Consider the following 24,526-nt stretch of genomic DNA (forward strand, 5'->3'; position numbering starts at 1 on the left):
GAGCCATTAAGCTATCTTTTTGAGACTGGTCTCCCAACATGGAAAATCACTTGACAGAAACACACATCAAAAGATTGGGTAGGTTGCCTCTTCTCCTGATTCTAAGTGCTCCCCGGTATTCCAGAGAATATTTTCACAATTCATCGCACATCGGGAATGTAAACTCAGACCTGCATATCCTTGAGGATTATACTGTATTCCACCAGTCTTCAGAAATGCACTACCAAGTTCAATGCCCATTATTGGAAATTGGGTCAGTCTGAAGGAAATTTCACTGACCAGGATCAAGACTTCTTACAGCTATTTCAATGATTATGTTACTCATTGTGTGTTTATTTTTAACATTGTATTCTTATCGGTGAAGGAACTATTGATAATTAGAACTGGTACCCGTTTCAATTGAGTCACCTCTGACTCTCCTGAACCCCGAGACTGCCTAGTCGCTCCTCATGAGGCAAATGACTCATTCCAGGAATTAGTCCAGTAAATCGTCTTGGAACTGCTACCTATGCATTAACATTCTCTGAAAGCAGATTGACCACTATTGTCACTGAACATATTTAAGAAAGAAACAGATACATTTCTAGAGATTATAGTTGTCAAAATCTATGAAGAGAGACTTGGAGTACAGATTTAAGGTGGAGGATCAGCCATGATCAAATTGAATGGTGAGGTGGCTGCCTGTTCCTAATTTTTATGCGTCTATGAGAAATAGGAGTAGACGATATGGTCCCCTCAAGTATTTGCCCTTTCAGAGTAAGACTGGTCTGATTGTGCTCTGTTACTCTACTTTCCTGCTTGAGCCACTTTACTCCCTTGATAAGCAGAAATCTGTACATTGAACGTATTCAGTGATACAGGCTCCACAGCTCTCTGGTGTCGAAAATTCCAAGGATTCACAAGTCCTTGAGCGAATCATTGCCTCCTTATCTCCATCTTAAATGGGATACTCATTACTTTCAAATGATGGCCCCTTGTTCTAGATCTCCCGCAAGGAGGAGCAATCTTACATCAACTACCAAGTCAAGTCCCCACAGAATCAAGATCACTTCTTCGAAATTCCAACAAGTCTAGACCCAATGTGTTGAACCACACCTTGTAAGAAAACCCCTTAATTCAAGGAATTAACCTAGTGAACATTCTTTGAACTGTCTCCATTTCTACGCCCCTCCTGAAATAAATATGAACTGTGAGGCACCAGAGGTTTCAAGAAAGCTGCTATGTGAGAAAAAAAATTAAGTGCATTGGGCAGCCCATCAGGAAGCCAAGCTTGTGCATAACATTGCAACACATTAATGAGCCTCAAAGTATCGGGCAGTATCCAAAGACGATTGTGTTTAACAGGACCCCAGTGGTTGCCTCCATTGACACCACAGCAGAATCCACCATCGTGGAGCACCTCATGACAGTGTCTATGACAGCACAATCTGGAAACCCAATCAACTACCACCTAAACTACTACTTAAGAAGGTTTGCAGATTATCACATTACTCTCATTTTCTCTTCTCCAGTGGAGCATCAGGAATGCTGAGGCAGCACACTGAGGAGAATGAGAAGCACTTGTTGCACTCCTTCAGGGTGTTTATTTGACTGTTGTCTTGTAACCTATTCCGCCAGTGTCCCAGATGGCGACCCATCTTGACTATAGCTTGAGATGGTGCAGTCTGAAACAGAGTCCTCGAGCTCCGTTTGAGGGGCCCCACCACAAACACCACCTCCAGCCTTGAGGAAGGTCCCTGCAGGAGCACCAGGATAAGTTGGCAAGCACAGGACAGGCATTGAGAATGTCCTGAAAGGTCATCAGTCATTTTTTGTTAACTTAATGGGTGAGATTTTGCATTGTCCATAACCTAAGTCATAATTGGACCTAAGTGTTTGATGAATTTGTTTCTCCTTCTGGATTTGCTACTGATGCTTATTTTTCAATTGTGAAGAAAGTGCTATATTCAACAGGCAGAATTTTAGGAGCCTGACCCAATGTGTTTGCAAGCACCTTGCCCACAAAATTGCCTGAGTGGTCTTCATGCCAACAAAGCCGACCTGTTCTCAATTTTATAATGGTCAGGTGATTCCTAACCCCATTTGAAGCCGTTAAGTAGTCAATTAACATCCATTCTATCAGAAATCTGCATGTTCTTCCTGCTTGTTGCATTTAATCTGTCTCTCATCATCCGAAAAGTTTACCAAATGGATTGCAGTGGTTTAAGAAGGCAGATCGTCACAACCTTCTCAAGGGCAGCTAGGGACGGGCACTAAATAAGGTCCAGCCAGTAACACACCCACATCCTGTGAATGAATTTTTGAGATATAGAATGGTGCATGGCTAAATTTCTACATTCCACACATACCAAAGGATGTCATGTAGCTAGTCTCAGCAGATATACCCAAAAAGAACAGGTTCCCAATTAACCATCTGGGAGGGGGCGGGGGGGGAGTGTTTCCAAATCTTTTGGAGGTAATAGAAATGTCAAAGGAAATTGCCATAATTACATTACAGACACCAAGAAAATCAACCCCTTTTTACTCTATTATATTGTGGATGCTACAAATCAACCAGAATTCGCGACCAGACTGAAAAACCATCCAATGGAAGTGTTACAACAGCTTGTCATTCACAATGCCATCCACTCTCAGTTCTCATGGGGAGATGGCCACATCTTTTCAAACAAAACAAAATCTTGGTTTGTCAATTCAATGCATCCAATGGTACCATATTGGCCTTTACATTTTACTTCTACATAGCTTACCTCATCAAAGGAAAAGAACTGAACTTGCTTAGTTCAATATGTAACCTTGGACTGTGAGTATTAGTAAGAGGATTGTTATAAAATGCTTGACAGACCATTAAATATCATTGAATTTTTCACATGAAAGAAACAAGCTACTGTATGTAGTACAAATGAAATCTCCATTAATAGCATGATAAATGAGAATACTTTGATCAATTTTTTTTGTGTACATCATTTCTGTATACTGTATAATGCCAAACCCCACGGCCAAAGTAGAAAAGACTAATTAAAATCATAGTTTTCTGTCCAATAAATCGATTATTCTTTCTCATGTTTTATATTGCATTCCTTCTGCATTCATAAATTGCATAGTTGAGATGCAAATCACTTGAAATTTTATTTTGCAGTAGACTGCGTGGAAACTTATAAAATTAATTTTTACCAAGGCAGTAGCTTTTTATGGGATAACCATAAATCATGCCAGCACTCTTTATCTCAGCCATGTAGCTCATTTGTCAGATTTTAAAAATTGCTTTAACAGGGTATTTCACTTAATGAAAAGTTTTCTGATTACATGGAGATTGCCATCCCATTGCAAAGAGTGAGAGAGCCAGGTGGACATGGAATTTTGTTTCTTCTTCTGAGGTGTTTGACTATCATTGTGAGATTTCCCTCAGGCGTCTGCAGGACCTGCCTAGGTCCTTTACCCATGCTGACATTTGGAGGTGACTAGTTTCTGTTTCCAACACCACTCTTAGCCAGCCCCTAAAAACCGTGCAAAACACAATATGAATTAGGAGCAGAAGTTAGCCATTTTGCCTCTTGAGCTTGTTTTACCGTTCAATAAGATCATGGCTGATCTGGTTATGCCCCGAATTCCCATCTACCCCAATAACCTTTAATTCCCTTGCCTACTAAGAATCTATCTACTTCATAGAATCTCGACAATGTGGGAGCGTATCGTTTGGCTCATTGAGTCCACTCTGACCTTCTGAAGAGATGGAATATTCTTCAGAAAGTCGGGGTGAACTCAGTGAGCCAAATGACCATTCCCAATTGCCCTACCCTATCCCTGTAACTCTGCATTTCCCATGGCTAATGTACCTAGCCTGCATATCCCTGATACAACGGGCAACTTAGCATGGACAAAGCATCTAACATGCATATCTTTGGACTGTGGGAGGAAACCAGAGCATCCAGAGGAAGCTCACCCAGACATGGAGTGCGGAAAATGTGCAATTTCCACACGGACAGTCGTCCAAGGCTGGAATCAAACCTGGGTTCCTTGTGCTTCAAAAATTTTAAAGATCCTGCTCCCCCTGCCTTCCACTTCAAAACTGTACAATTCGCCAGGAGGGAAATAAAAACTTCCTCATCTCTGACCTAAAGTTAATGAAGTAGGCATTAGTTAATGCAATTGCAATCAATGACAAATCTCCATCTATCTCACTACCCACTCCATCCAATGCTCCCTGCTTATAGCAAAAAATCAGACAGTAGTAAGTGTCTTGTCATCCACCAAATAAGCACATCAGTAGCTTATTTCTTTCTTCTAAAATGCAATACAATTTCCATAAACAATCCTACTTTCTGCTCTTTTAAAACATCAACTGATTGGACAATGGCAACACTGGAACAAAGACAAAATCAGCCAGTTAATGGAATCTGACAAATCAGTGATGAAAACTTGCCAAAGTCAAACCTGAACAAGCGTTCTCTGGAGTGAACATGCACTCAAGCCCCTTTGGTTCCCACTGGTCTGTAAAGGCCTGTGAACACCACATGCACCCTTTCAATGGACGGTTGTGCACATCCATAACCATGAAAGTGAGGTAATACTCCTTTCAGTAGTAGGTTTAACAATCTGTCTGATTAGTTGTGCAGTGATAGAAGATCGTGACTGTCAACAAGAAAGGCCTTGGCATTCATCGCAACAACAAACTGCAGTGTTTTGCATGACTAACTAAGCCAGTTAGGCAGAATTACAAAGACCATCAGGAACCAGCAATGATAAATCTGATGCCTTTGGGATCTAGAGCTGAACTAATTCTCCAGTCAAGACTGTGTGGTATCATCAGACTGGATAACTCCTAATGCAATCCCTAATGTTAACCCTTTGAGTTCTGAGGAAGGGTCACCAGACCTGAAACATGAACTCTGTTTTTTGCCTTCTAAGATGCTGCCAGGCCTGATGAGCTTTTCCAGCGTTTTCTGTTTGTGTTCTTGTTTTAACCATTTGGGAACAGACTATGTCATCGCTAATTTCATGATATCAGTATTTACAGACCTTCCCTATTTCAACGTTTCCCTTTAAGCCTGTTGATGAATACACTAAATTCATTACCTGACTGATCAGCTGAGGTTGTCTTATCTACTTCCAAATTAGTTTGTGCTGTGTGTTATGGACAGATTGCAAGTTCTAAAATAAATTCCCTAACGACAAATTGTGACATTATTTTTCCCCTTTTTAGTCCGTGATGGTATACTTCCTCTGTTTGCAAAGTATGACTTTGTAAGGACCACAGCACTGTTGTAAAACTAGTACAGAAAGAGGGTTTGTTTCACATATTCTGAGACATGGGGACTGGAGTACTGGAAGGGTTATTTCACAGCAGTGGCCCACTTGCAAAACATACAGATTGAAAAAGGATCAAGAGATTCGCAACATAATGAACTACTGTGGAATACCAATTTAACAATGACCTTGCTCTCAGGATAGAGTCTAAAAGACCAAAGCTGCAGTCAGCAGTCTAGAGTTCCTTATAGGGGTGGCTAATTGGCCAGCAGGCAGTTCAGGATTCATGGACTATTTCTTCTCTTTAAAATTTCTTCAAAGATCTCCTGAAAAATATTGCTGAAATTTCATTTCTCTTTTGCAGTTTTGATTACTTTGCTGGGCTGATTCATGTCTATAGTTTTACCAGGCTCTTTGGTTTGTCTTTGAATAGCCAAAGTGGAAACGTCTCAGAATCTATCTGCCAACTCACCAGACTCAATTCCACTTAAACTCAGACAATGTTGCATTTCCATATGTTGACTATTTGTGACATCTGTTAGGACATCCCCTTTGGAACCTTCCACCTATTCCAATTCAGAACCACAGAATCATTACAGTGCAGAAGAAGGTCATTCAACCCATCACTGTTTTCATTATTAATCTCCCTTTCCCGATATCCATGTAAACCATTTTTGTCCAAATAATCATCCAATGTCCCTTGAATGCATGGATTGAGCTTGTTTGCACCACATTTTCAGGCAGTTCGTTTCCATACCCTAACTACTCCCTGTGAACGTGCTTTTCTCTCACATCACCCTTGCTTCGTTTGCACATCACTTTAAATCTATGCCCTCTCATTTTTCTTCTTGAATGAGCAAAAGAGCATTTCCCTATCCACTGTGTCCAACCTGCTCATAATTTTGAAAGCTTCAATCAGATCTTACGTAAGCTTTTTTATCGCCAAGGAGATCAGTCCCAACTTCTTCAATCTCTCCTCATTACTAAAGTTTCTTACAGATCATATACAAATAGTCAAAATAATATGACCCTCTGAATGTTAGGTCTAGTTAGCCAATTTTAAGAGAAGCTCTTTTGTTCTCTAATCACCGTCCATTGTTCTGTCCTATCATGCAACAATATATCTTGCTACTCACGGTCTAGATATTCCCCTACTCTTTACGGGGACTCCTGCTGAAGAGCTGTATGACAGCTAAGCTCATCAACTGATGCAGGATCCTCTGTGGGAAAACCAGGTAAATGACAGTGTCACACACTTATTGCCAAAGAACGTTCACAAATATTTTTTGAGATTTATTCAGTTTGTTAAGAATTGGTAGTCTTCTGCAAACTGAATGCAGTTTTTTTTTTGAGTAAATGGCAATGTGTAAGATGGCCCTGAATGTTTTCTCATTGTTGACACTGGTGAAAGCAACAGCCAATGAATTAAAATGTTAGGAACTGGAGAAATTCATGTATCCTAAAAGCATAATTAATTATTTTATCCTTTTTCACTGTCACAGCGATCTACCTGTGCAAGCGGACAATGCAGAATAAAGCAAGACTGGAACTTGCAGATTATGAAGCCGTAGGTATACTAATTTTATAATTGACAGTAGACAATTGCAATGCCACACAAATATTTTGAAAACTATCTCATGGATTCCAGTCAGTACTTGCACTAACGTATATCAATGATTCCTTTAAAACTAGAGCAGAAACTTGTTTTCTGTTTTAACACAAAACTATTCATTCTGCAGGAAAATTTGGCGAGGTTGCAGAGAGCATTTGCAAGAAAATGGGAGTTCATCTTTATGCAAGCAGAGGCCCAAGTGAAGTATGTATCTAATAACCTTATGAATATTCAAAATAAGAAACCATTAGGAATGTGTACGTGCAAGCTGTTCTTACATGGCCTTGCTCATATCGTGTCGTTCTGTCGTCACGTATTCTGTCGTAGGGGCATTCTTGGAACACTTCCTAAACTAATTGCAGCCTAAAGCAAGATAATAAAGTGTGAAGCTGGATGAACGCAGCAGGCCAAGCAGCATCTCAGAAGCAGAAAAGCTGACATTTCGGGCCTAGACCCTTCATCAGAGCTGTCTGTGAAGATACTAAACCTTAAAAAACACGTATTCCCACCTCATTTGAAAGGCAGTATTTTCAGTAGAATTTGAGAACTATGGGTACCACAATTTTCCTGATGGCAGTTTGCTATAAAAGTGGTATGTGCTTGATTTTCTTCCGTACAGGTGGGTTTCTGTGTTGTTTAACTGTTTAAAGAGGGAAGCTACCAGGAAAGCCTTATGTGCTACCTTAGCTCATGTCTAAGAACAAGAATGGCACAGTGTCTATCCATCATTTTTGAAATTGCTGCATGCCGCAAGGGGCATCTAAAAATGGACCAAATGAAACAATATGTCTAATTAGAATATTAAATGGACAAACCTATCTTAATAACTGTGAACTCCTTCAATTTCCCCCATTGGCCAATCAGGACCCAAGAGCCCAGCACCACACCTCTCTCAGGTCTCACATGCCACTCCCACTGTGCAATCCCTGCACACTTGCTTAGTCCTGGATCCCAGGACTTGTAGTGTATTAGATCTTGGTTCACATACATTTCGTAAAGTTGAAATGTGCAAGCAGTAGTGGAAATTATTTTCACCAGGGCACACATAAAATATTTCATACATAAAAGGATTGAGAGTATGATAGAAATAATGATATAATTACACTCACCGTGGTTTATAAAAAGTGAGAAAGTGACCACAATGACTGCGATCATATTAACACACTATCAGCTATTTCCTGCAGGAACAAAAACAGAAAATAACTGAACTATTCTGAAGAAGGGTCACTGGACCTGAAAAATTAACTCTGCTTTCTCTCCACAGATGCTGCCAGATCTGTTGAGTTTTTTTTCCAGCTATTTCTGTTTTTCTTTCTCATCTCCAGCATCCATATATCTTTATTTTTGTTTTGACATAACTGCAGAAACTTATCATAAATTTAGTTATTGAAAATTGGCTAACAGAGTGATTACATCTGTCACGCAATGTAAATATCTTATTTCCTACTTGCAAAACATGCTGGGTGAATTCCACCCAACATTTCTGAAGAAGGGTCTCGACCCAAAACGTCAGCTTTCCTGCTCCTCTGATGCTGCTTGGCCTGCTGTGTTCAGCCAGCTCTACACCTTTTTTTTGTCATTTCTTTCTTCAGTGATGCTTTGCATGTTCCCAGTCGGCATGAACCTTTTTAGTGAAGTTACGGGGGTCACTTTCAGCTGCCATTTCCCTTGTTCTGGCCAACACCACTCATCCACACTCTCCACCCCAGCTCACTATACTGCATAATTTCTGATTGGTGATAAATTGAAACCACGCTCCATAACGATGAAAACACCCAAGCTTTCAATGTCATTGGGATTCTCAAAAGAACCTCTCCTCAGATCTTTCTAAGCTCGTATTTTACTTTTTACTCTACACTGTCCACTGCTAGCTTAAACAATCAGACAGATGATGTTTAAGGGGAGGAACACTATTTCATTAAGTTGGACTCACAGAAAATGGCTTAAATGTGCTTGAAATATAGTCAAAACTTAGGTGTGCTAGCCCATCTTATTTTGGCAGGAAAGTCTCTGATTTTAATGCTCCATTGAGATTTTAGAGGCTTTCTCAGCAAACTGTTCTGAAATGTTCTTACGCAGGTGGGAACTGAACTGTAGTCTCTTGGTTCAGAGGGAGGGTTGCTGTGCCACAAAAGCCCCCATCAGGATTACATTGTAGCTTCTTCAATTATTACTTAAGTTTTTTTATGATTAGCCAATCAAATAGCAAAATTCAAGCCCTGGCTTGATTATCCTGACCTAAGGCAAACCTTTCAGCTTTGGACCTGAACACCCTGCAGTGTTAATTTGAAAAGATTTTCTCCAATTTAGTAGGTGGATGCAAGTTAAAAATGTTGACAGAGCATGGAACTGCTCATTCTTTGCAGAGGTCAGAAAGACATGGATTACATTGTACGTGTTCTGGGTTTGGGTGATTTTTATGCCATTAATTACCACAAATAGTGAGGAATGTGTTTATGAAACTTGCTATTGCAGCTCCGGAAACTGTTGTTGTTATTGCATAGTTTAAGCACACCGGAGAAATGCCTGACTTTTAAATTCAACGTGCCTTTGGAAGTTGATATCATCTTCTTTTAGAATTGACAGGAAAAAGGACAAGACGGAACGTAAGATCCTGGACAGCCAAGAAAGAGCATTTTGGGATGTTCATCGACCTGTTGTGAGTATAATTAACCTTTATCTGTTTGATGTAATTGCAGAGGCCATTGTCTAGCACAGTGCAACCAACAGGGCACCTCAGCTGTAGGAGCTTGTAACAAAATAGAGCCATGTTCAGCGTTTGAAATATTTTTACCATTAATTAATGAAAATGGCCAGAAAATCACATACTTAAAATTTCAGGTTTGCAGTGGTGACAGATGAGGCTCCTCGACAAAGGAATGGAATTGTATATTGACCATATACTCATTTTTGCTGCACTCTGATCCTGGTGACCGTTAATTTGCCGAGCAAGTGACACTAAATCCATAATTTCTCTAATGTTTTATTGAAATTACTACTTTTTAAAATGTGTATCTGTGTCCCTTTAATAGCTCAAGTGACTCAAAATGAAAGCATCTTCTAAACTAAGGTAAAAGTCATGGCATACCTGAAAATGGTAATCAATGGATCATCAGTTAACGAAACAACAAACAGAGGGGAAACATTTATTAATTCACACAGAGAACTTAACCTCCGTAAAGAACTCCCTACAATGACAGTCTTCATAAATACAAATTGTTCTTTTGTCTGAATGCATATTCACATTGCAAGTGTTAAAATTTCTTTATTTAATTGCTACTGCAAGTCCTGAACAGCAGTAAAGATTAGATAAGGCAGATACTCATTGTGTCATTGCTATTTGCTTCTGACCCAAGCGCCCATAATCTCATCTGCTGCTTCCTCACCATTCCCTCTGTGCAGGACTCCATCTAAATGTACCTCACACCCAGTTACACTGCCAAAGTATCTTTTCTTGGTAGCCACCACAACAATGTTCCTTAAGATCCGCTTTATCTATGAATTCCTTCTAAGTTCTGTCCCTTGAAACCTGAATTTTTCAACATAATGACCAATGTTATCCAGACCAACATTGTCAATTCCATTCTCCATTTGAAGAAAACTCCATTGAGGTTGCCTGCTGTCATTGTGTGTGATTAGAGGCATCTACCAGTGTGTTGTCAGTACTACAGGCTCTGATGTCATATCTCAGGTACAGAGAAGATGGAAGACGGATGAAGATGAAAATTGGAAAGTAAACTCTGCAATGAACAGCAGAACGGCCAAAATCCCATTGAGATTCTCACTGTCTCTCTTTTAAAATCCCTTTTTATTCTCCTTTCTGCAGCCTGGCTGTGTGAACACCACCGAAATGGACATCAGGAAGTGTCGTAGGATGAAAAACCCGAACAAAGTGAAGAAGGTGTGTGTTCAAGCAACCTTCCCGTAACTCACTCCAAGAGGAAATGTTCAAACTTTTGTGGAACTTTGTCGAAACAAATTTCTGTAGTGGCATCTTCAGATTAAGTTCTACTTAAAGTCCATGCTGTCTCTCAATGATGAAAAATTGTGAAGGAACTTGATGAAAACAGCCTACAATTTATTTCTCTGAGAATTAAAAAGTAAATGGAACAACCATAAGTAAATAATCCATCAAATAATGGAGTGAATTCTCCTCCAAAGACTTAGAATCGGAGAATTGTACAGCACGGAAACAGATTTTTTGGTCCAACTTATTCATGCATATCAACCATCTAAATTAATCTAGTCCCATTTGCCCCACCTATTCATGTACCCATCCAAATTACTTTTAAATGTTGTAATTGTACCAGCCTTCACCACTTCCCCTGGCAACACTTTCCATACACGCACCACCCTCTGCGTGAAAAAGTTGCCCCTTAGGTCCCTTTTAAATCTTTCCCCTCTCACTTTAACCCTTTGCCCCTAGTTTTGAATGCCCCTATCCTGGGGAAAAGACCTTGGCAATTCACCTTATCCATGGCCCTCATGATTTTATGAACCTTTATAAGGTCACCCGTCAGCCTCCGATGCTCCAGGGAAAATAGCCCCAACCTATTCAGCCCCTCTGTATAGCTCAAACCGACCAACTCCAGCGGCATCCTTGTTTGATTTTTAAAAAGAATGAAAGAACTTCAGTTGAGAAATGCATGCCTCCAGATGTGTAACGTTCTCCACCACTCAACCTCCATTTTGTGCTAGTGTTAAAGTATATTTTAGCATCCCATTGACTTAAGACAGAAAAATAGTTGGGATGTCTGCTGCTAATTGTTCTCCAGTACTTGCCTATCAGAAGTACCTACTGTCTGATGATGATGGATGATAATCGGACTATGATGACTCTATTGGTATGTAGCGCAATGGAGCTCACAATCTAAATTTGAGCATGAAGTCTCACAACTTAGATTAAGTTACAGAGGGTTTTTGCCATCTGTGAGCTGTACTGTACCATTGGAGCTAGCGTTTGGAGTCAATGGGGTCCAAGATATTGAAAAGAAGTATTCTGTCCTGCCCATGTTTGTTTCACCAAAGCTTTGAATTTTTAATTGCAAAGCAATCAATATTTGATATTAAAATAGAAATGCCTTTCAATTAGGCAAAAAAAAACAATAATCTCTGTCTTGCCCATGTTTGTGCAGCTGATATCGAGAAGTCCAGAGAGGAAATGAAAAGATTTATGTCAGAAACATATGGTTCTTGGGTTCGCAATAAGTAGTCAGATTGAGCACAATTAAATTTGAAACAAATTGGCAAACCTACTGAATCCTTTTGAAAACATGTGTTTAAGCATGCAGAAGAGCTATATAAAAGAAGAGGAGATTCATTCAGAGGACATGGTGCATTGCCATCAACATTGGCACCCATTTTACATCCACAATATTTCTGCCTGCCAGACTGTCTTGGCAGAATGGAGAATGTTGGTGAGTCTCAGCTGGTCTGATAGTATCTGTGGAGAGGCGGGAATGTTTTCCACCGGAATGTAGGAGGTTGAGTGGTGAGTTAGAGAAGTTTATAAAATAATGAGGGATATGGAGACAGTCAATGGTAGTTGGCTTTTCCCTAGGATGGGGGAATTTCAAGACTGGGGGGCATATTTTTTGTAGTGAGAGGAAAGAGAATTAAAAAAGACGAGGGGCAAATTGTATACACAAAGGGTGGTTCATGTGTGGAATGAACTTCCTGAGGAAGTGGTGGATTTGGATACAATTACGACTTTTAGAAGACATTTGGAAAAGTACATGAATAGGAAAGGTTTGGAGGGATTTGGGCCAGGAGCAGGCAGGCATAACTGCTTGAATTTGGGACTGGTTGGACCAAAGGGTCTGTTTTTGTACTTTATGACTCCATGAGCAAGAAACCAAGTTAATGTTTCCAGTCCGATAAGACTCTTCTTCAGAACTGTCTTTGCTGGAGGGATTTAGTTTATGGATTGCATGCTGGCTTTTTAAAGTTGTTCAGATGTGGCCTCCATCCTCATATTAGATTTTGAGTGTGGACTCTAGGCTGGCAATCCTTGTGGTATCAAATGCTAGATTGTTACAGCGGCTGCTCAACTGAAATGTTATACTTAATTCTCAACTTCTTATTTCAGTGGGCCTTAGAAGGTGTGATGCAAGTATGCATTGGGGTGCAAAGTGCTTCCTGAGGTCCTGGCCAGCATTCCTCCCTCAAGCTAATAAGGGGGAACTAGTCATTCAGAGCTGAGGAAGGGTGAATACATCCATAACGTTAATTGATATTTTTCCTGCACAGATGCTGCCAGACCTGCTGAGCTTTTCCAGCAACTTCTATTTTTATTCAAAGCCGTGATTGTGTACAGATCATCTTGTTTCTTCATTAATATGCATTGTGCAACTAACGTTGAATTATTATGTGCAGTAACGTACTTTGCAAGTGCATTGATAAGACCCAAGCTTTTTGAGGTGCTGCCTTAAGTTACTTGCTTCCAGTTGCATGTTTAGACCAAGATAATAAAATGTGAGGCTGGATGAACACAGCAGGCCCAGCAGCATCTCAGGAGCACAAAAGCTGACGTTTCAGGCTTAGACCATGTGGTTTTTGTTCTATGGCAGAACTTGAAAGTGAAACAGGGATCAATCAATGCGATACTGACACTGACTTTTCTTTTGTAATCAGTCGGTGTATGGGGTTTCTGAAGACTCACAGACACACAGTCCTGTACATTCACTTGCATCAACAGCTAAGCAACCTGCAAAAGACGATCTGAAGAAGCAGGTAAAATAGGATTGGAAGGAACTTCTATTCTCTATGTAATATTCCATTGTAAATGTGGACACTTAATAAATCAATAGCCTTTGTTAGTAAACTGCGAGCCAAACTTTCAAATGGCCACAAATAAATCTTTGAGGCAAGATCTGAGTGCACTGGTATCAGAGAATATGTGGCCTGCCCCTGGTCAGCTTTATTAGGTTGCAATAAGCTATTCTGAATTGTGGCTTGCTACGAGCAATTTGAATTATTTTTATTCCTAGACAGGGTCTGGGCCTCACTGAAAAAGGCAGCATCTATTGCCCAGCCCTAGCTGCTGTAGAATAGTTGATGTACAGGGCCACATTACTGTGGATTTTGATTCATGTGTGGGTCAAACCAGTTACAGATGACAGGTTTCCTTCTCCAAAGGACATTAGTGAGCCAGGTGCGTTTTTTACAACAGGCAAGTATTGTTTTATGGCTCCTGCCATAGGGACCAGTTTTCAGTTCTAGTTTTATTAATTAAATTAATTTAAATCCCACCAGAGGGGTCTGAACTTCAGTCCTCAGAATGTTGACTTATGTCTCTGAGTTACTAGTCCAGTGACACTTCCTCAAAACCAGCAGTGCACTCTTAAACATGCTGAATACAATGTACAGATTCCAGGGTGTACTGTGCTTAGGATGCATTATCTGGACTAGCATGTAGCTTCACTTAATTTTATGCCTGTCTTAAATATTATTTCTTTCTCTTTCCAGATCACCTTATTAAATATCCAGCTAGACAGACATTGCTTAAAAATGTCCAAAGTAGCTGAAAGGTAAATTTTTCATTCAGCAAAACTCTGTAATAACCTAGACAAGGATGATGCCAGAATTGAGGGTTATAACAATCAGGAGGGAATTGAGAGTGTGGGGATGGTTTCTTTATAATAGAGAAGAGAATGATAACCTTCTAGAAGTTTTTAAAGTTATGAAGGTATTCGGGACATTTAAGCGACTCTTTGATAGGCACATGGATCATAGTAAATGTAGAGTGGGCAAAGTAGTTTGAACGTTGGAGTAGGATAATAGGCCGGCACAACATTGTGGGCCAAAGGGCCTGTACTTTGCTGTACTGTTCTGTTCCATTTGTTCTATTTTTAAAGCCAATAAATGGACTCTGAAGATCGGATGACCACTAACAAGAAAGATGATAGTCATGAATAAATACAATATGGACTTTTGGACAACCACATTATCCAATGAATGCGTTAGTGCAGGAAGTGACTGGGGTGAATAATAGGAATGAATTTACAGGCGAACTGGATAAACACATCTGGACAGAGAGAATAGGATACTGTGGATAACATGAATTAAATGGAACAAAGTGGAAGGAGGCCTAATGTGGAGCATAAATGCCAGCATAGACCATTTGGGCTGAATGGCCTGTTTCTGAGCAAAATGTTCTAGTAAGTAATTGTTTACTCAGGATTCTCCCATGACCATAGCCATCGTAATATTGGGTGTTTATTTTCTTTTGTGTTATGAGGGTTTATGGCTCCCATAAAATGAGTGGAGGATTGTCCATAATGGATCCACGTTTCCTCCCATTGGGTGCTACCAGTGGTGGAAATCTGGTCTCCACTCACTGCGAGTGTGTGTAGAGGTGAAAACGCTAACACTGAGCTATAAACTTGCTTTGTTGCAATGGTATTTGTGACAATGACTTTAAATTGTCCTCTCACATATTGGTTAGATATGTTTTAATTTGTGCCTCACACAAATCAGTAAACGAAGCGAATGTGAAAATAAAGCCATAAATTGAGGCCAGGGTAAATTGATCCTGAAACTCTGATGGTGGAATGAGCTTCATTGCGTTGTAAGTAATGTAGGTGGAAGTACTAAACTACACAGGATATTTATTGGTTAAGTGAGTGAGCAAAACTGTGATGAATGGATTTGATTGTGGGCTAAAGTGAGGTTATCCATAAGGATCAAAGAAGGATGAAACAAAGGACTAAATGGTGAAAAAGTGGGAACAGTGGAGGTCAATAGAGACTTGGTGGTGTGAATCCATTAAACTGTCCATTAAATTCATAAAATGGTCATTAAAACAGATTCTGAAAGTTGTCAAAGCACTGAATGGAATGCTGACCTTCATAATTAGAGGAGTAGACCACAAGTCGGTAGAGGTCATGCTATAGTTATACTATCCATCTGCGTACAACCATTCCACAGCACATGGACTGCAGCAGTTCAAGAAGGCAGCTCATCACCACCTTCTACAGGGGCAACTAAGGATAAGTAGCAAATGCTGAGCCAGCCAATGATGCCCAATCCCCAAGAGTGAATAAGAAAAGCTTGGGGAGGGGGATGTAATGGGAATGGTAGAGTGAGAGCCCATAGTCGGTAGATAGGGCACCAGTGACTCTCATGAGGGTTTCCGGAGGGCTGTCCCATATCCTTTAACCCAACCAACATGCAGGATTAAACTTCCTTCATTTCATGCTATGTTTTCTAAGGCCTGGAAATCCTGACGAGCAGCAATGAATCATACTTCGTACTTTGAAAACCTGAATTAAATCTGTTAATGAAATATCTTGTCTCTCCAAAGAGGTGCACTCATCCCACATGCTGTGTTTAAACAGGAAAAAAAAGTGGCAGGTTTAAATATGGCAGGCTGCCTTTGCATTGTGAGTGTTGTACATGATTTCAACTCCCCCTATTCAAACCTGTGAGTTTGCAGTTAATTGTGTTAATGTTAATTGTCCAGCCCATTCCCACGCTCTCTGACCTCGGTTGTTCCAGTGTAAAAGAAATTTGAGGAACAGCACTTCGCCTATCAATTCTGCATTTTGCAGTCTTCCAAAACAGCTGAAGATTAAATGTAACTGTTACAGATCATAGCCATTGGTCCTACTTTCTTTTGGATGGCAGCACTTTAACTTTCTGCTGTCATTGTTTACATTTCTTCTAGACCCAATTTTTCTCTCTTTCATTTATAGACCATTTGCATTACTTCCTTGATCCATTTGCCATGCTTTCCCACACTAACATGGACCTTCCCTGTTGTCCTTTCCACCTTCCTTTCCCTGGATCTATACTTATTTTCTTTAAAGTTACTACTTTAACGCCTCCCAGTTCCATTGAAATTTCAATGACGTGAACTATAAACTGTATTTCACTCGTGACGGAATATGGCAGATATGAGTATTTCCAGGTCTCACTGTGTTCGTTTCCGATGTCTAGCATATGCAGCAGTTTTCCTTAGCACTTATTGTTGCATTGTTTTTTCCCAGTTTGGTCAGTTATGCAGAACAGTATCTGGAATATGATCCCTTGCTGACACCACAAGATCCACCCAACCCATGGATCAGTGACGACAGCACATTCTGGGACATGGAAGCCAGGTAGGAGAGGAGGTTTGGGACTTGCTGTTGAAAGAAACAGTTAATTAAGTGGAATGGGCACTCTTTCTCTCCTTTTCACTTCCCGTGTCCTCCTTCTATTTTCAACTTGAAGTTTTATTGTGATATCAACCTGTTATTTATTAGAGACCTCATTTTATCCTTGATTTTGTTCTCAATGTCTTTCATCATTCCGGGAGTTCTAGCTTGGGGGGCCTTTCTTTTCCCACCCAAAGAAAGAGGTTTTCTTCTGCTCCCAGTTGATACTTCCTTGAAAATCTCCCATGGGACATTTTTTGTGGCAGCCTTTGTTTTTAATTCCTTTAAAGCCCAGTGTAAATAAGCCTGTTCTCTGATGTGCATGCACCTTTAAGGAAACCTAAGTTAAATGATTGTCAATCACTGTATCTCGGCAGAATTTGTGTTGGTCTCTTTACTTGACACGTTGAAGCATCCCCAATGTAAGCATATTTACGACATCGAGATCCCAGTAAGCATTATCTATATATAGCCTCATTTTCAAATAAAGAACTCAGACTGTTACTTCATCTGTCTATGTGTGTAATTTGCTGCATTCATGTCTCAGAGAAGAATGTAATACCTTACAGTTCTGTAACATTGCCTTTGATTGCTCTTTCCTCCGTTTAATAACCCACTCTAAATCTAATGATACTGTGATCACTATTTCCTAAATGTTCCCCTTTGAAATGTGCACTCCTTCCTACGCCACTCCCACATTTTTGTTACTTATTAGGCTGGAAATACAAAGAACTAGGAAGTTCTATATTACATATTTCAGGAATTCTGTCACATCCTTGGCATTTACATTGTTTTTCCTTAGTTTATGCGTAAATAATTTTCAGGTCCCCATTGTCACTAACTTGTCTTCATCACTTTCTGAAATGTGCTGACAGGTTTGCTTTTCCTTTGGTGAAACTGAGATGGGGCAGTTCAGGATTGAGGGTAGAGGGGGTTGAAAGTGGCTGTGGTTAATGGCAATCAGGGGTGGGAATTAATGGGGTGTTAATCCAAGGGGAAGTTGGGAGTAGCAGTAATAAGAAGGCTAAGAGTTATGATTGTGGATGAGCTGTTATGTTTGGAAATACCAGATACAGGGTGCATCATAAGACCAAAAGTCAAAGGAGCTGAAATAGACCACTCAGCCCATTAAGTCTGCTTCACTTTTCAATGAGATCACGGCTGACTTCTTCATCCTGAATCCATTTTCCTCTTTCCTCCATAACCTTTGACTCTTTTCCTTATTAAAAATCTGTCTACCTCAACCTTGATTATCCTTAATGACTCACGCTTGCTGCCCTCCATGGTAAAGGATTCCACAGATTCACTACCTTCTGAGAGAAGGAATTCTTCTTTACCTTTTTCCGAACAGGGTCACCCTTCACTCCCATTATGCCCTGTGGTCCAAGATTCTTCTGCAAGGTGAAACAATTGCTCCACATCTATTCTATCAAGCTCCCTCTCATTCTTCTAAATTCCAAAGGGGCGCAGCCCCAATCCACTCAACATCTCCTCATAAAACGGTTCATCCTTACTTGGGATCAACCTAATGAACCTTCTCTCTCCCAATGCCAGTACATTTTGCCTTAGATTCCCTGGAGGTTTGAGAACTGTTCACAATATTTCAGCTGTGATCTAATTAGGGCCCTGTCAGGACAAAGCAATCTTGAGTTTTATTATCTTTTGTTTCGACATTCTTCCTGGAATTTTCCCACTGCTAGTGGCCCTGACAGCCTGGTACCAACAGCCCTCTAGTTGTGTCAAGACAAGTGGTGATTTTTTTATGGTAGCACTGCTTACTTCAGCTTCAGCTGATGGTCAACTTGTCACTGAGGGAAGGGTACATCGCCTGAGGCACCATTGTCCTTCATCAGCCCTTTATCCAAACCTTTAGGTGGCTCATTCATTGGAATGCAGTGGTGCGCTGTCCTGGTTTACCCTGAAGCAAGACCACCAGAAATATTTCAATGGCTTGATAATAAAATGTGAGGCTGGATGAACACAGCAGGCCAAGCAGCATCTCAGGAGCACAAAAGCTGACGTTTCGGGCCTAGACCCTTCATCTCTGAAACGTCAGCTTTTGTGCTCCTGAGATGCTGCTTGGCCTGCTGTGTTCATCCAGCCTCACATTTTATTATCTTGGAATTCTCCAGCATCTGCAGTTCCCATTATCTCTCTTATCTATATTTCAATGGCTTATTTGCTTTTCATATGATCATGGAGCTCACTGCAACTTTGGAGGCAGGAATCAAGGTGCAATGGGGATTCAGGGGAAGGCACGTGTCCTCTGTTTGTCTTGTGCCTATAGAAACACAGCCGAGATCCTGTATAACAAGGATCAGTCTGTGGTGTGAGCTGCCAGTGAGCCCATTAAATTGTCGGGTTTTTTTCTTCATTAATTTTCAAAGCATAATCACTGAGAGCTGTCATTGTATGGAGTGCATACTTTATATGGAAAACATTGTTTTAACCAGCAACTTTTGAATCAATACTCTCAATAAACTGGCGAAAATAAATAACAGAAATTTACTGAGTTATCACAATACCCACAATACCCAATTAGTCAGCGAAGGTCGAGTGTGAAGGCTATCCACCAGTAAGTTTTATTTGAGGCAAAAGTTACATTATTATTGAAGTGATTTATGCTGTAAACAAAGTATAACAGTGATATGTATACCCCATGCATTAGTCAATGTGCATTTTTACTTTGATCACGTGAACCTGTTGATTATCTGGAATATTTGATCAACTGGCACACTCCCAGAGGTGCTGATTAATACAAAGGATATTTGCATTGTTGTTGCATGTCAGAGTTGCTGAATTGTAACCAGGATAGTTACAGATGACTTAAGGGTGATCCATGCAGTTCACTTTTATCTGAAAATAGGGGCTGTGTGAGTTACATCTTTGGTTGTTATAGCTTTGGACCATTCTGGGGAAATGTGACATAATGCTGTAAAAATCCCAAGTTCTGACCTCAGTGACATTGTTTCCCAAAAGAGATTCACTCAATGTATTGACACTTGCTTCCTATTACATCAAAGATTATCACTCCTCCTGTCTTGCATGTTTTAAGCAAAGAGCTCAACCAGCAGCGTGTGAAGAGATGGGGGTTCTCCTTCGATGAGGTGCTAAAGGACCCCGCGGGTCGAGAACAATTTCTAAAGTTCCTAGAATCGGAGTTCAGCTCTGAGAATTTGAGGTAAGGTGATCATTGCTGCATTAAAGAAGCAATAAATTAGAAATGTAAGTACCCTATTAAACTGATGAGTTAATAGATATGTCAAGGTAACATTAAATTCAAGAAATGCACAACAGAGTATAGGAGAAAACATCTATACAGGGGCTTTTAGGCTGTGGAATTCATCACCAAAAGTAGTAATTGAAATTATGCCAAAATCAACATTTCAGAATAAGTTAGGTTCGAGGTTAGATAGTAGAAATAAATGATTGTGGCAATATGACTAAGTATATTAGTGTGGGAAATAAGCGCTAATGCAGACTGGTCGAGTCAAACTGCTGTTTCAATGTTGTAACTACTGTTAAGCAGCTCTTGAAGCTAGAGCACTTGTAGCACACTGGTAGTATCCTTATCTTTGAGCTAGGAGGCAAGGGCTCCAGTCCCACCTGCTTAGGTGTATGCTAACATTTCTGAGCAGGCAATATACTCCCCACTTGCCTGGATAAGTGCTGCCCCAATAAAACTTAGGAAGCTTGACACCATCCAGGAGAAAGCAGCCTGCTAGATTAGCACTGCATCCATTCTCTCTCCCACTGATGCTCAGTAGCAGTAATGCGTACTACCTACAGAAGCAAAGTTGCTGGAAAAGCTCAGCAGGTCTGGCAGCATCTGTGAAGAAGAAAACAGAGTTAACATTTTGGGTCTGGTGAAACAGACCCGAAACGTTAACTCTGTTTTCTCCTTCACAGATGCTGCCAGACCTGCTGAGCTTTTCCAGAAACTTTGTTTTTGTTCCTTATTTACAGCATCCGCAGCTCTTTTGGTTTTTATATACTATCTACAAGATGCACTGCAGAGATTCACCACAACTCAGCAGACAGCACCTTCTGAACACATGACCTCTTCCATCTAGAAGGACAAGGGCAGCAGACACATGGGCACACCACGAGTTGCAAGTTCCCCTCCAAGCCACTCACCATCCTGACTTGGAAATATATCGCTGTTCCTTCATTGTCACTGGGTCAAAATCCTGGAATTCCCTCCCTCAGGGCACTGTGTGTTAACCTATAGCATGTGGACTGCAGCGATTCAAGGAGGCAGTTCACCACCACCTTCTCAAGGGCAACTGAACAACAAAAATGCTGTACAGCCGGCAATGCCCACATCCCACGAGTGACATTTTTTAAAAAAACAGTTTAATGACAAATTATCTAATATCCTGTGCGGCATTCAGACATGAAGACTGAGAATCCCAAATTTATTTCCAGTATCAACTCAGCTAACTGATTTCACAGTGGGCTTTAGTGACAGAATTGCCATGCCTCGCTGTCATCCTGTGCCTCCTTAAAAAAAAGGCTGAGGCGCAGTCATCTGGTAAAAACAAGATCAACTCCAGCTTGCTCTTTCGCAGCTCAGTAGCACTGTTTTACACACATTGTGAAGGCTCTAGAATAAAAGCTGGACTTTGTACAAAAGGCCTTTGTACCTGTGGAACTGGATGCCAGAACAATGTAAGTGCATGTAATCTGAGGTCATTGCGAGGGCTATCTAGACAGCAACATTATGGGCAGGATTTTACAGTTGTATTCATGGCGAAACTGTCAGCGATTGCCATCGTGCTCCTGCAAAACTAGCACCAGTTGGCTTCTCACACACGGGAACTTAAACAGTACTGTCAGAGTTTCCCTACGCCTCTGCACGGTGTGTTATAAGAGTCCTCATATTCTTTAGAAATCACCAAATTAACAAGAATGTCCTTTGTCATGCTAATATCTGGAATATTTGAGCTTCTAATTATTATGAATTCCATATGAAATCGGTTAAAATGGAGGGATAACACGTTTTGTTTGTTTCCACGTTTGCTATCTGTGTGAATCTGTCAATGGGACCTGGCTGCTTACTCTGCGTTGCTGGATGCCTGGAGATCCATTTGACTTGGTGTCAGAGTCAAAATCACTTCAGCAGAAGCTGCAGTCAGCTGCACAGAGATTGCTGGAGCTCTGCGTGCAACCGTCTCTGAGGTCAATGGTGGGCACTATCACTTTGCCACTAATCATAGAATCCAAGTCAATATCTATTAGTTTCAGTGATAATGGGAACTGCAGATGCTGGAGAATCCAAGATAACAAAGTGTGGAGCTGGAATCTTAGCTGGAGTGGAATGCCTCATCCTGGGAGCAGATGCGGCGGAGGCGGAGGAATTGGGAATAGGGGCTGGAATTTGTGCAGGAGGGTGGGTGGGTGGGAGGAGATGTATTCTAGGTAGCTGTGGGAGTCAGTGGGCTTGAAATGGACATCAGTTTCTAGCTGGTTACCTGAGATGGAGACTGAGGGGTCCAGGAAGGTGAGGGATGTGTTGGAGATGGGCCAGGTGAACTTGAGGTTGGGGTGGAAGCTGTTGGTGAAATGGATGAACTATTTTAGCGGGAGTGGATGAAGGGTCTAGGCCTGAAACGTCAGCTTTTGTGCTCCTGAGATGCTGCTTGGCCTGCTGTGTTCATCCAGCTCCACACTTTGTTATCTATTAGTTTCGCTTGTTACCAGCAAACTCCTTTTGCTGTCTATCCGTCTTCAGCTTATCACTTCAAATCAGTTATCTGACTGGTTGAATGTCAATTGGGGATTGTTAATAGACTAATATAACTTACAAAATTTGTTTATTACTGGTTCTGTCCTCTGCAGAAACATTTGCATGTATTTAGTCCAAAGTAGGTTGCAGTAGGAAACAGTAGTAATTTTTCCAGCATTTTTTCAGGGTTATTGTACTGAATTTTAAAATTTTTGTCCTGCCGCTGCAATTTTTTATTGTAAAGAGAGTGAAAAAGAATTCGAAACACATTGAAATTTATGGATTATTGTGCAAGTTATTAAGACCTGAAAAAAGTATTTGTTTCTGGCACATCAGCGTTCACATTCAGAAGAATCCTTTTCAACAACATTTCAGTGTTGAGCAGTATTTTGCCAAAGTGTGATGCAGCCTATTGAAGAGAATGAGATGCATTTGACTAAGATCACCAAGGCACTACTATTTAGGGACAATGATCAGAAATTATGTGTCTTTATCTCAACAATCACCATTTAACATTTGCAGGGGTGGATATAGGTGGACATATAGAATGTCTCAGACTGTTCACTTCTCCAGATATGGGTATCATTAACAAGCTGAGCGTTTATTGCTTATCTCTAGTTTTCCTGAAGACGATGGTGCCGGAACTTCTTCTTGAACCACTCCAGTTGATATGGTGTTGGTACTGCCACACACCTGAAATGTAGAGAGTTCCAGGAGTTTAATCCAGAAGCGATGCAGAATGCTATGTGATTTGGAGGAGAATATGGAAGTAGTGGTGTTATCCTTTGAATTTGTGCGTGTGGAGTTATGGGTAGTGAGGAAAGTTGTCAAAGTATAGAGTAGGAAATAGATCAGTTGAAAAGTTGGGCGGAGAAATAGCAGATGAAGTTTAATTCAGACAAGTGTGAGGTGATGCATTTTGGGAAGTCGAATGTAAGAGGAAAGTATACTGTAAATAGCAGGACCCTTCAGACCATCGATATGCAGAGGGATCTTGGAGTTGGTGCACAGTCCATAGCACCCTGAAAGTGCCACTGAAAGTGGATTAGATGATAAAGAAAGTATATGACATACTCAACTTCATTGGTCAGGGCACTAAGTCTAAAGGTTGGCAGTAGCTGTTTAAAACTTTAATCAGGTCACATTTAGAACACTGTGTACACACTCTACAAGATATATAGTGACTTTGGAGAAGGTTCAGAAGAGGTTTACCAGGATGTTGCAGTGTTTTAGCTATAAAAAGAGGTTGGACAAACTTGGATTGTTTTTGCTAGAATGTCAAAGGCTGAGGGGCGACCTGATAGAACTATATAAAATTCTGAAAGGTGTGAAAAGGGTGGATAGTCGGAGTCATGTTCCCAGGGAAAATGCCAAATACTAGGTTGAAGGTGAGAGGAGAAAACTTCAAAGGAGATGTGCAAGGCATGTTTTCCATGGAAGTGGCATTCTAAGGCACTGATAATGATTGACATCCATACATGGTCATCAGTGAATGCTGCTGTAGTAGATTTGCCATTAAGGACTGAGCTTCTTTCCATTCAGCTTCAAGGAGCCCTACAAACCTCTGCACCAGTTGATAAATTCTCTATAACTTGGCATAGACGACAGAGTTCACCAGTGCTCTTTGTGTGTGTATTGGATCTAAAAGGGTTAACACTAAGGTGTGCCAAAGGCACCGCCCACTACAACTATCACGTGGGCAGAATATCTGAGTATCTTGGAAGAATGAGACCTAACACTGAGTTCTGTCTGTAACAATCTGTATCATGTGAATGCTAACTATAACCAGATGCTAACATGTGATAA

At 40.7% G+C, this 24,526-nt stretch overlaps 1 protein-coding gene across 4 annotated transcripts in view; it reads left to right on the top strand.

Moving 5' to 3' along the window:
- The window catches only part of LOC125455913 (regulator of G-protein signaling 6-like), a 516,870-nt gene that overhangs the window by 466,372 nt on the left and 25,972 nt on the right, over positions 1-24,526 (top strand). For 3 of the 4 annotated variants that reach the window (XM_048538464.2, XM_048538466.2, XM_048538467.2), the window contains 8 exons: positions 6,747-6,811; positions 6,984-7,060; positions 9,434-9,515; positions 10,683-10,757; positions 13,490-13,588; positions 14,324-14,385; positions 16,846-16,956; positions 20,048-20,173. In XM_048538464.2, the coding sequence (XP_048394421.1) occupies positions 6,747-6,811; positions 6,984-7,060; positions 9,434-9,515; positions 10,683-10,757; positions 13,490-13,588; positions 14,324-14,385; positions 16,846-16,956; positions 20,048-20,173 (697 nt within the window). The remainder of the gene's footprint in view (positions 1-6,746; positions 6,812-6,983; positions 7,061-9,433; positions 9,516-10,682; positions 10,758-13,489; positions 13,589-14,323; positions 14,386-16,845; positions 16,957-20,047; positions 20,174-24,526) is intronic. The other variant, XM_048538465.2, reaches the window with a different exon arrangement.

Source organism: Stegostoma tigrinum, chromosome 10 (genome assembly GCF_030684315.1).
Source record: "Stegostoma tigrinum isolate sSteTig4 chromosome 10, sSteTig4.hap1, whole genome shotgun sequence".
Classification (NCBI taxonomy): domain Eukaryota; kingdom Metazoa; phylum Chordata; class Chondrichthyes; order Orectolobiformes; family Stegostomatidae; genus Stegostoma; species Stegostoma tigrinum.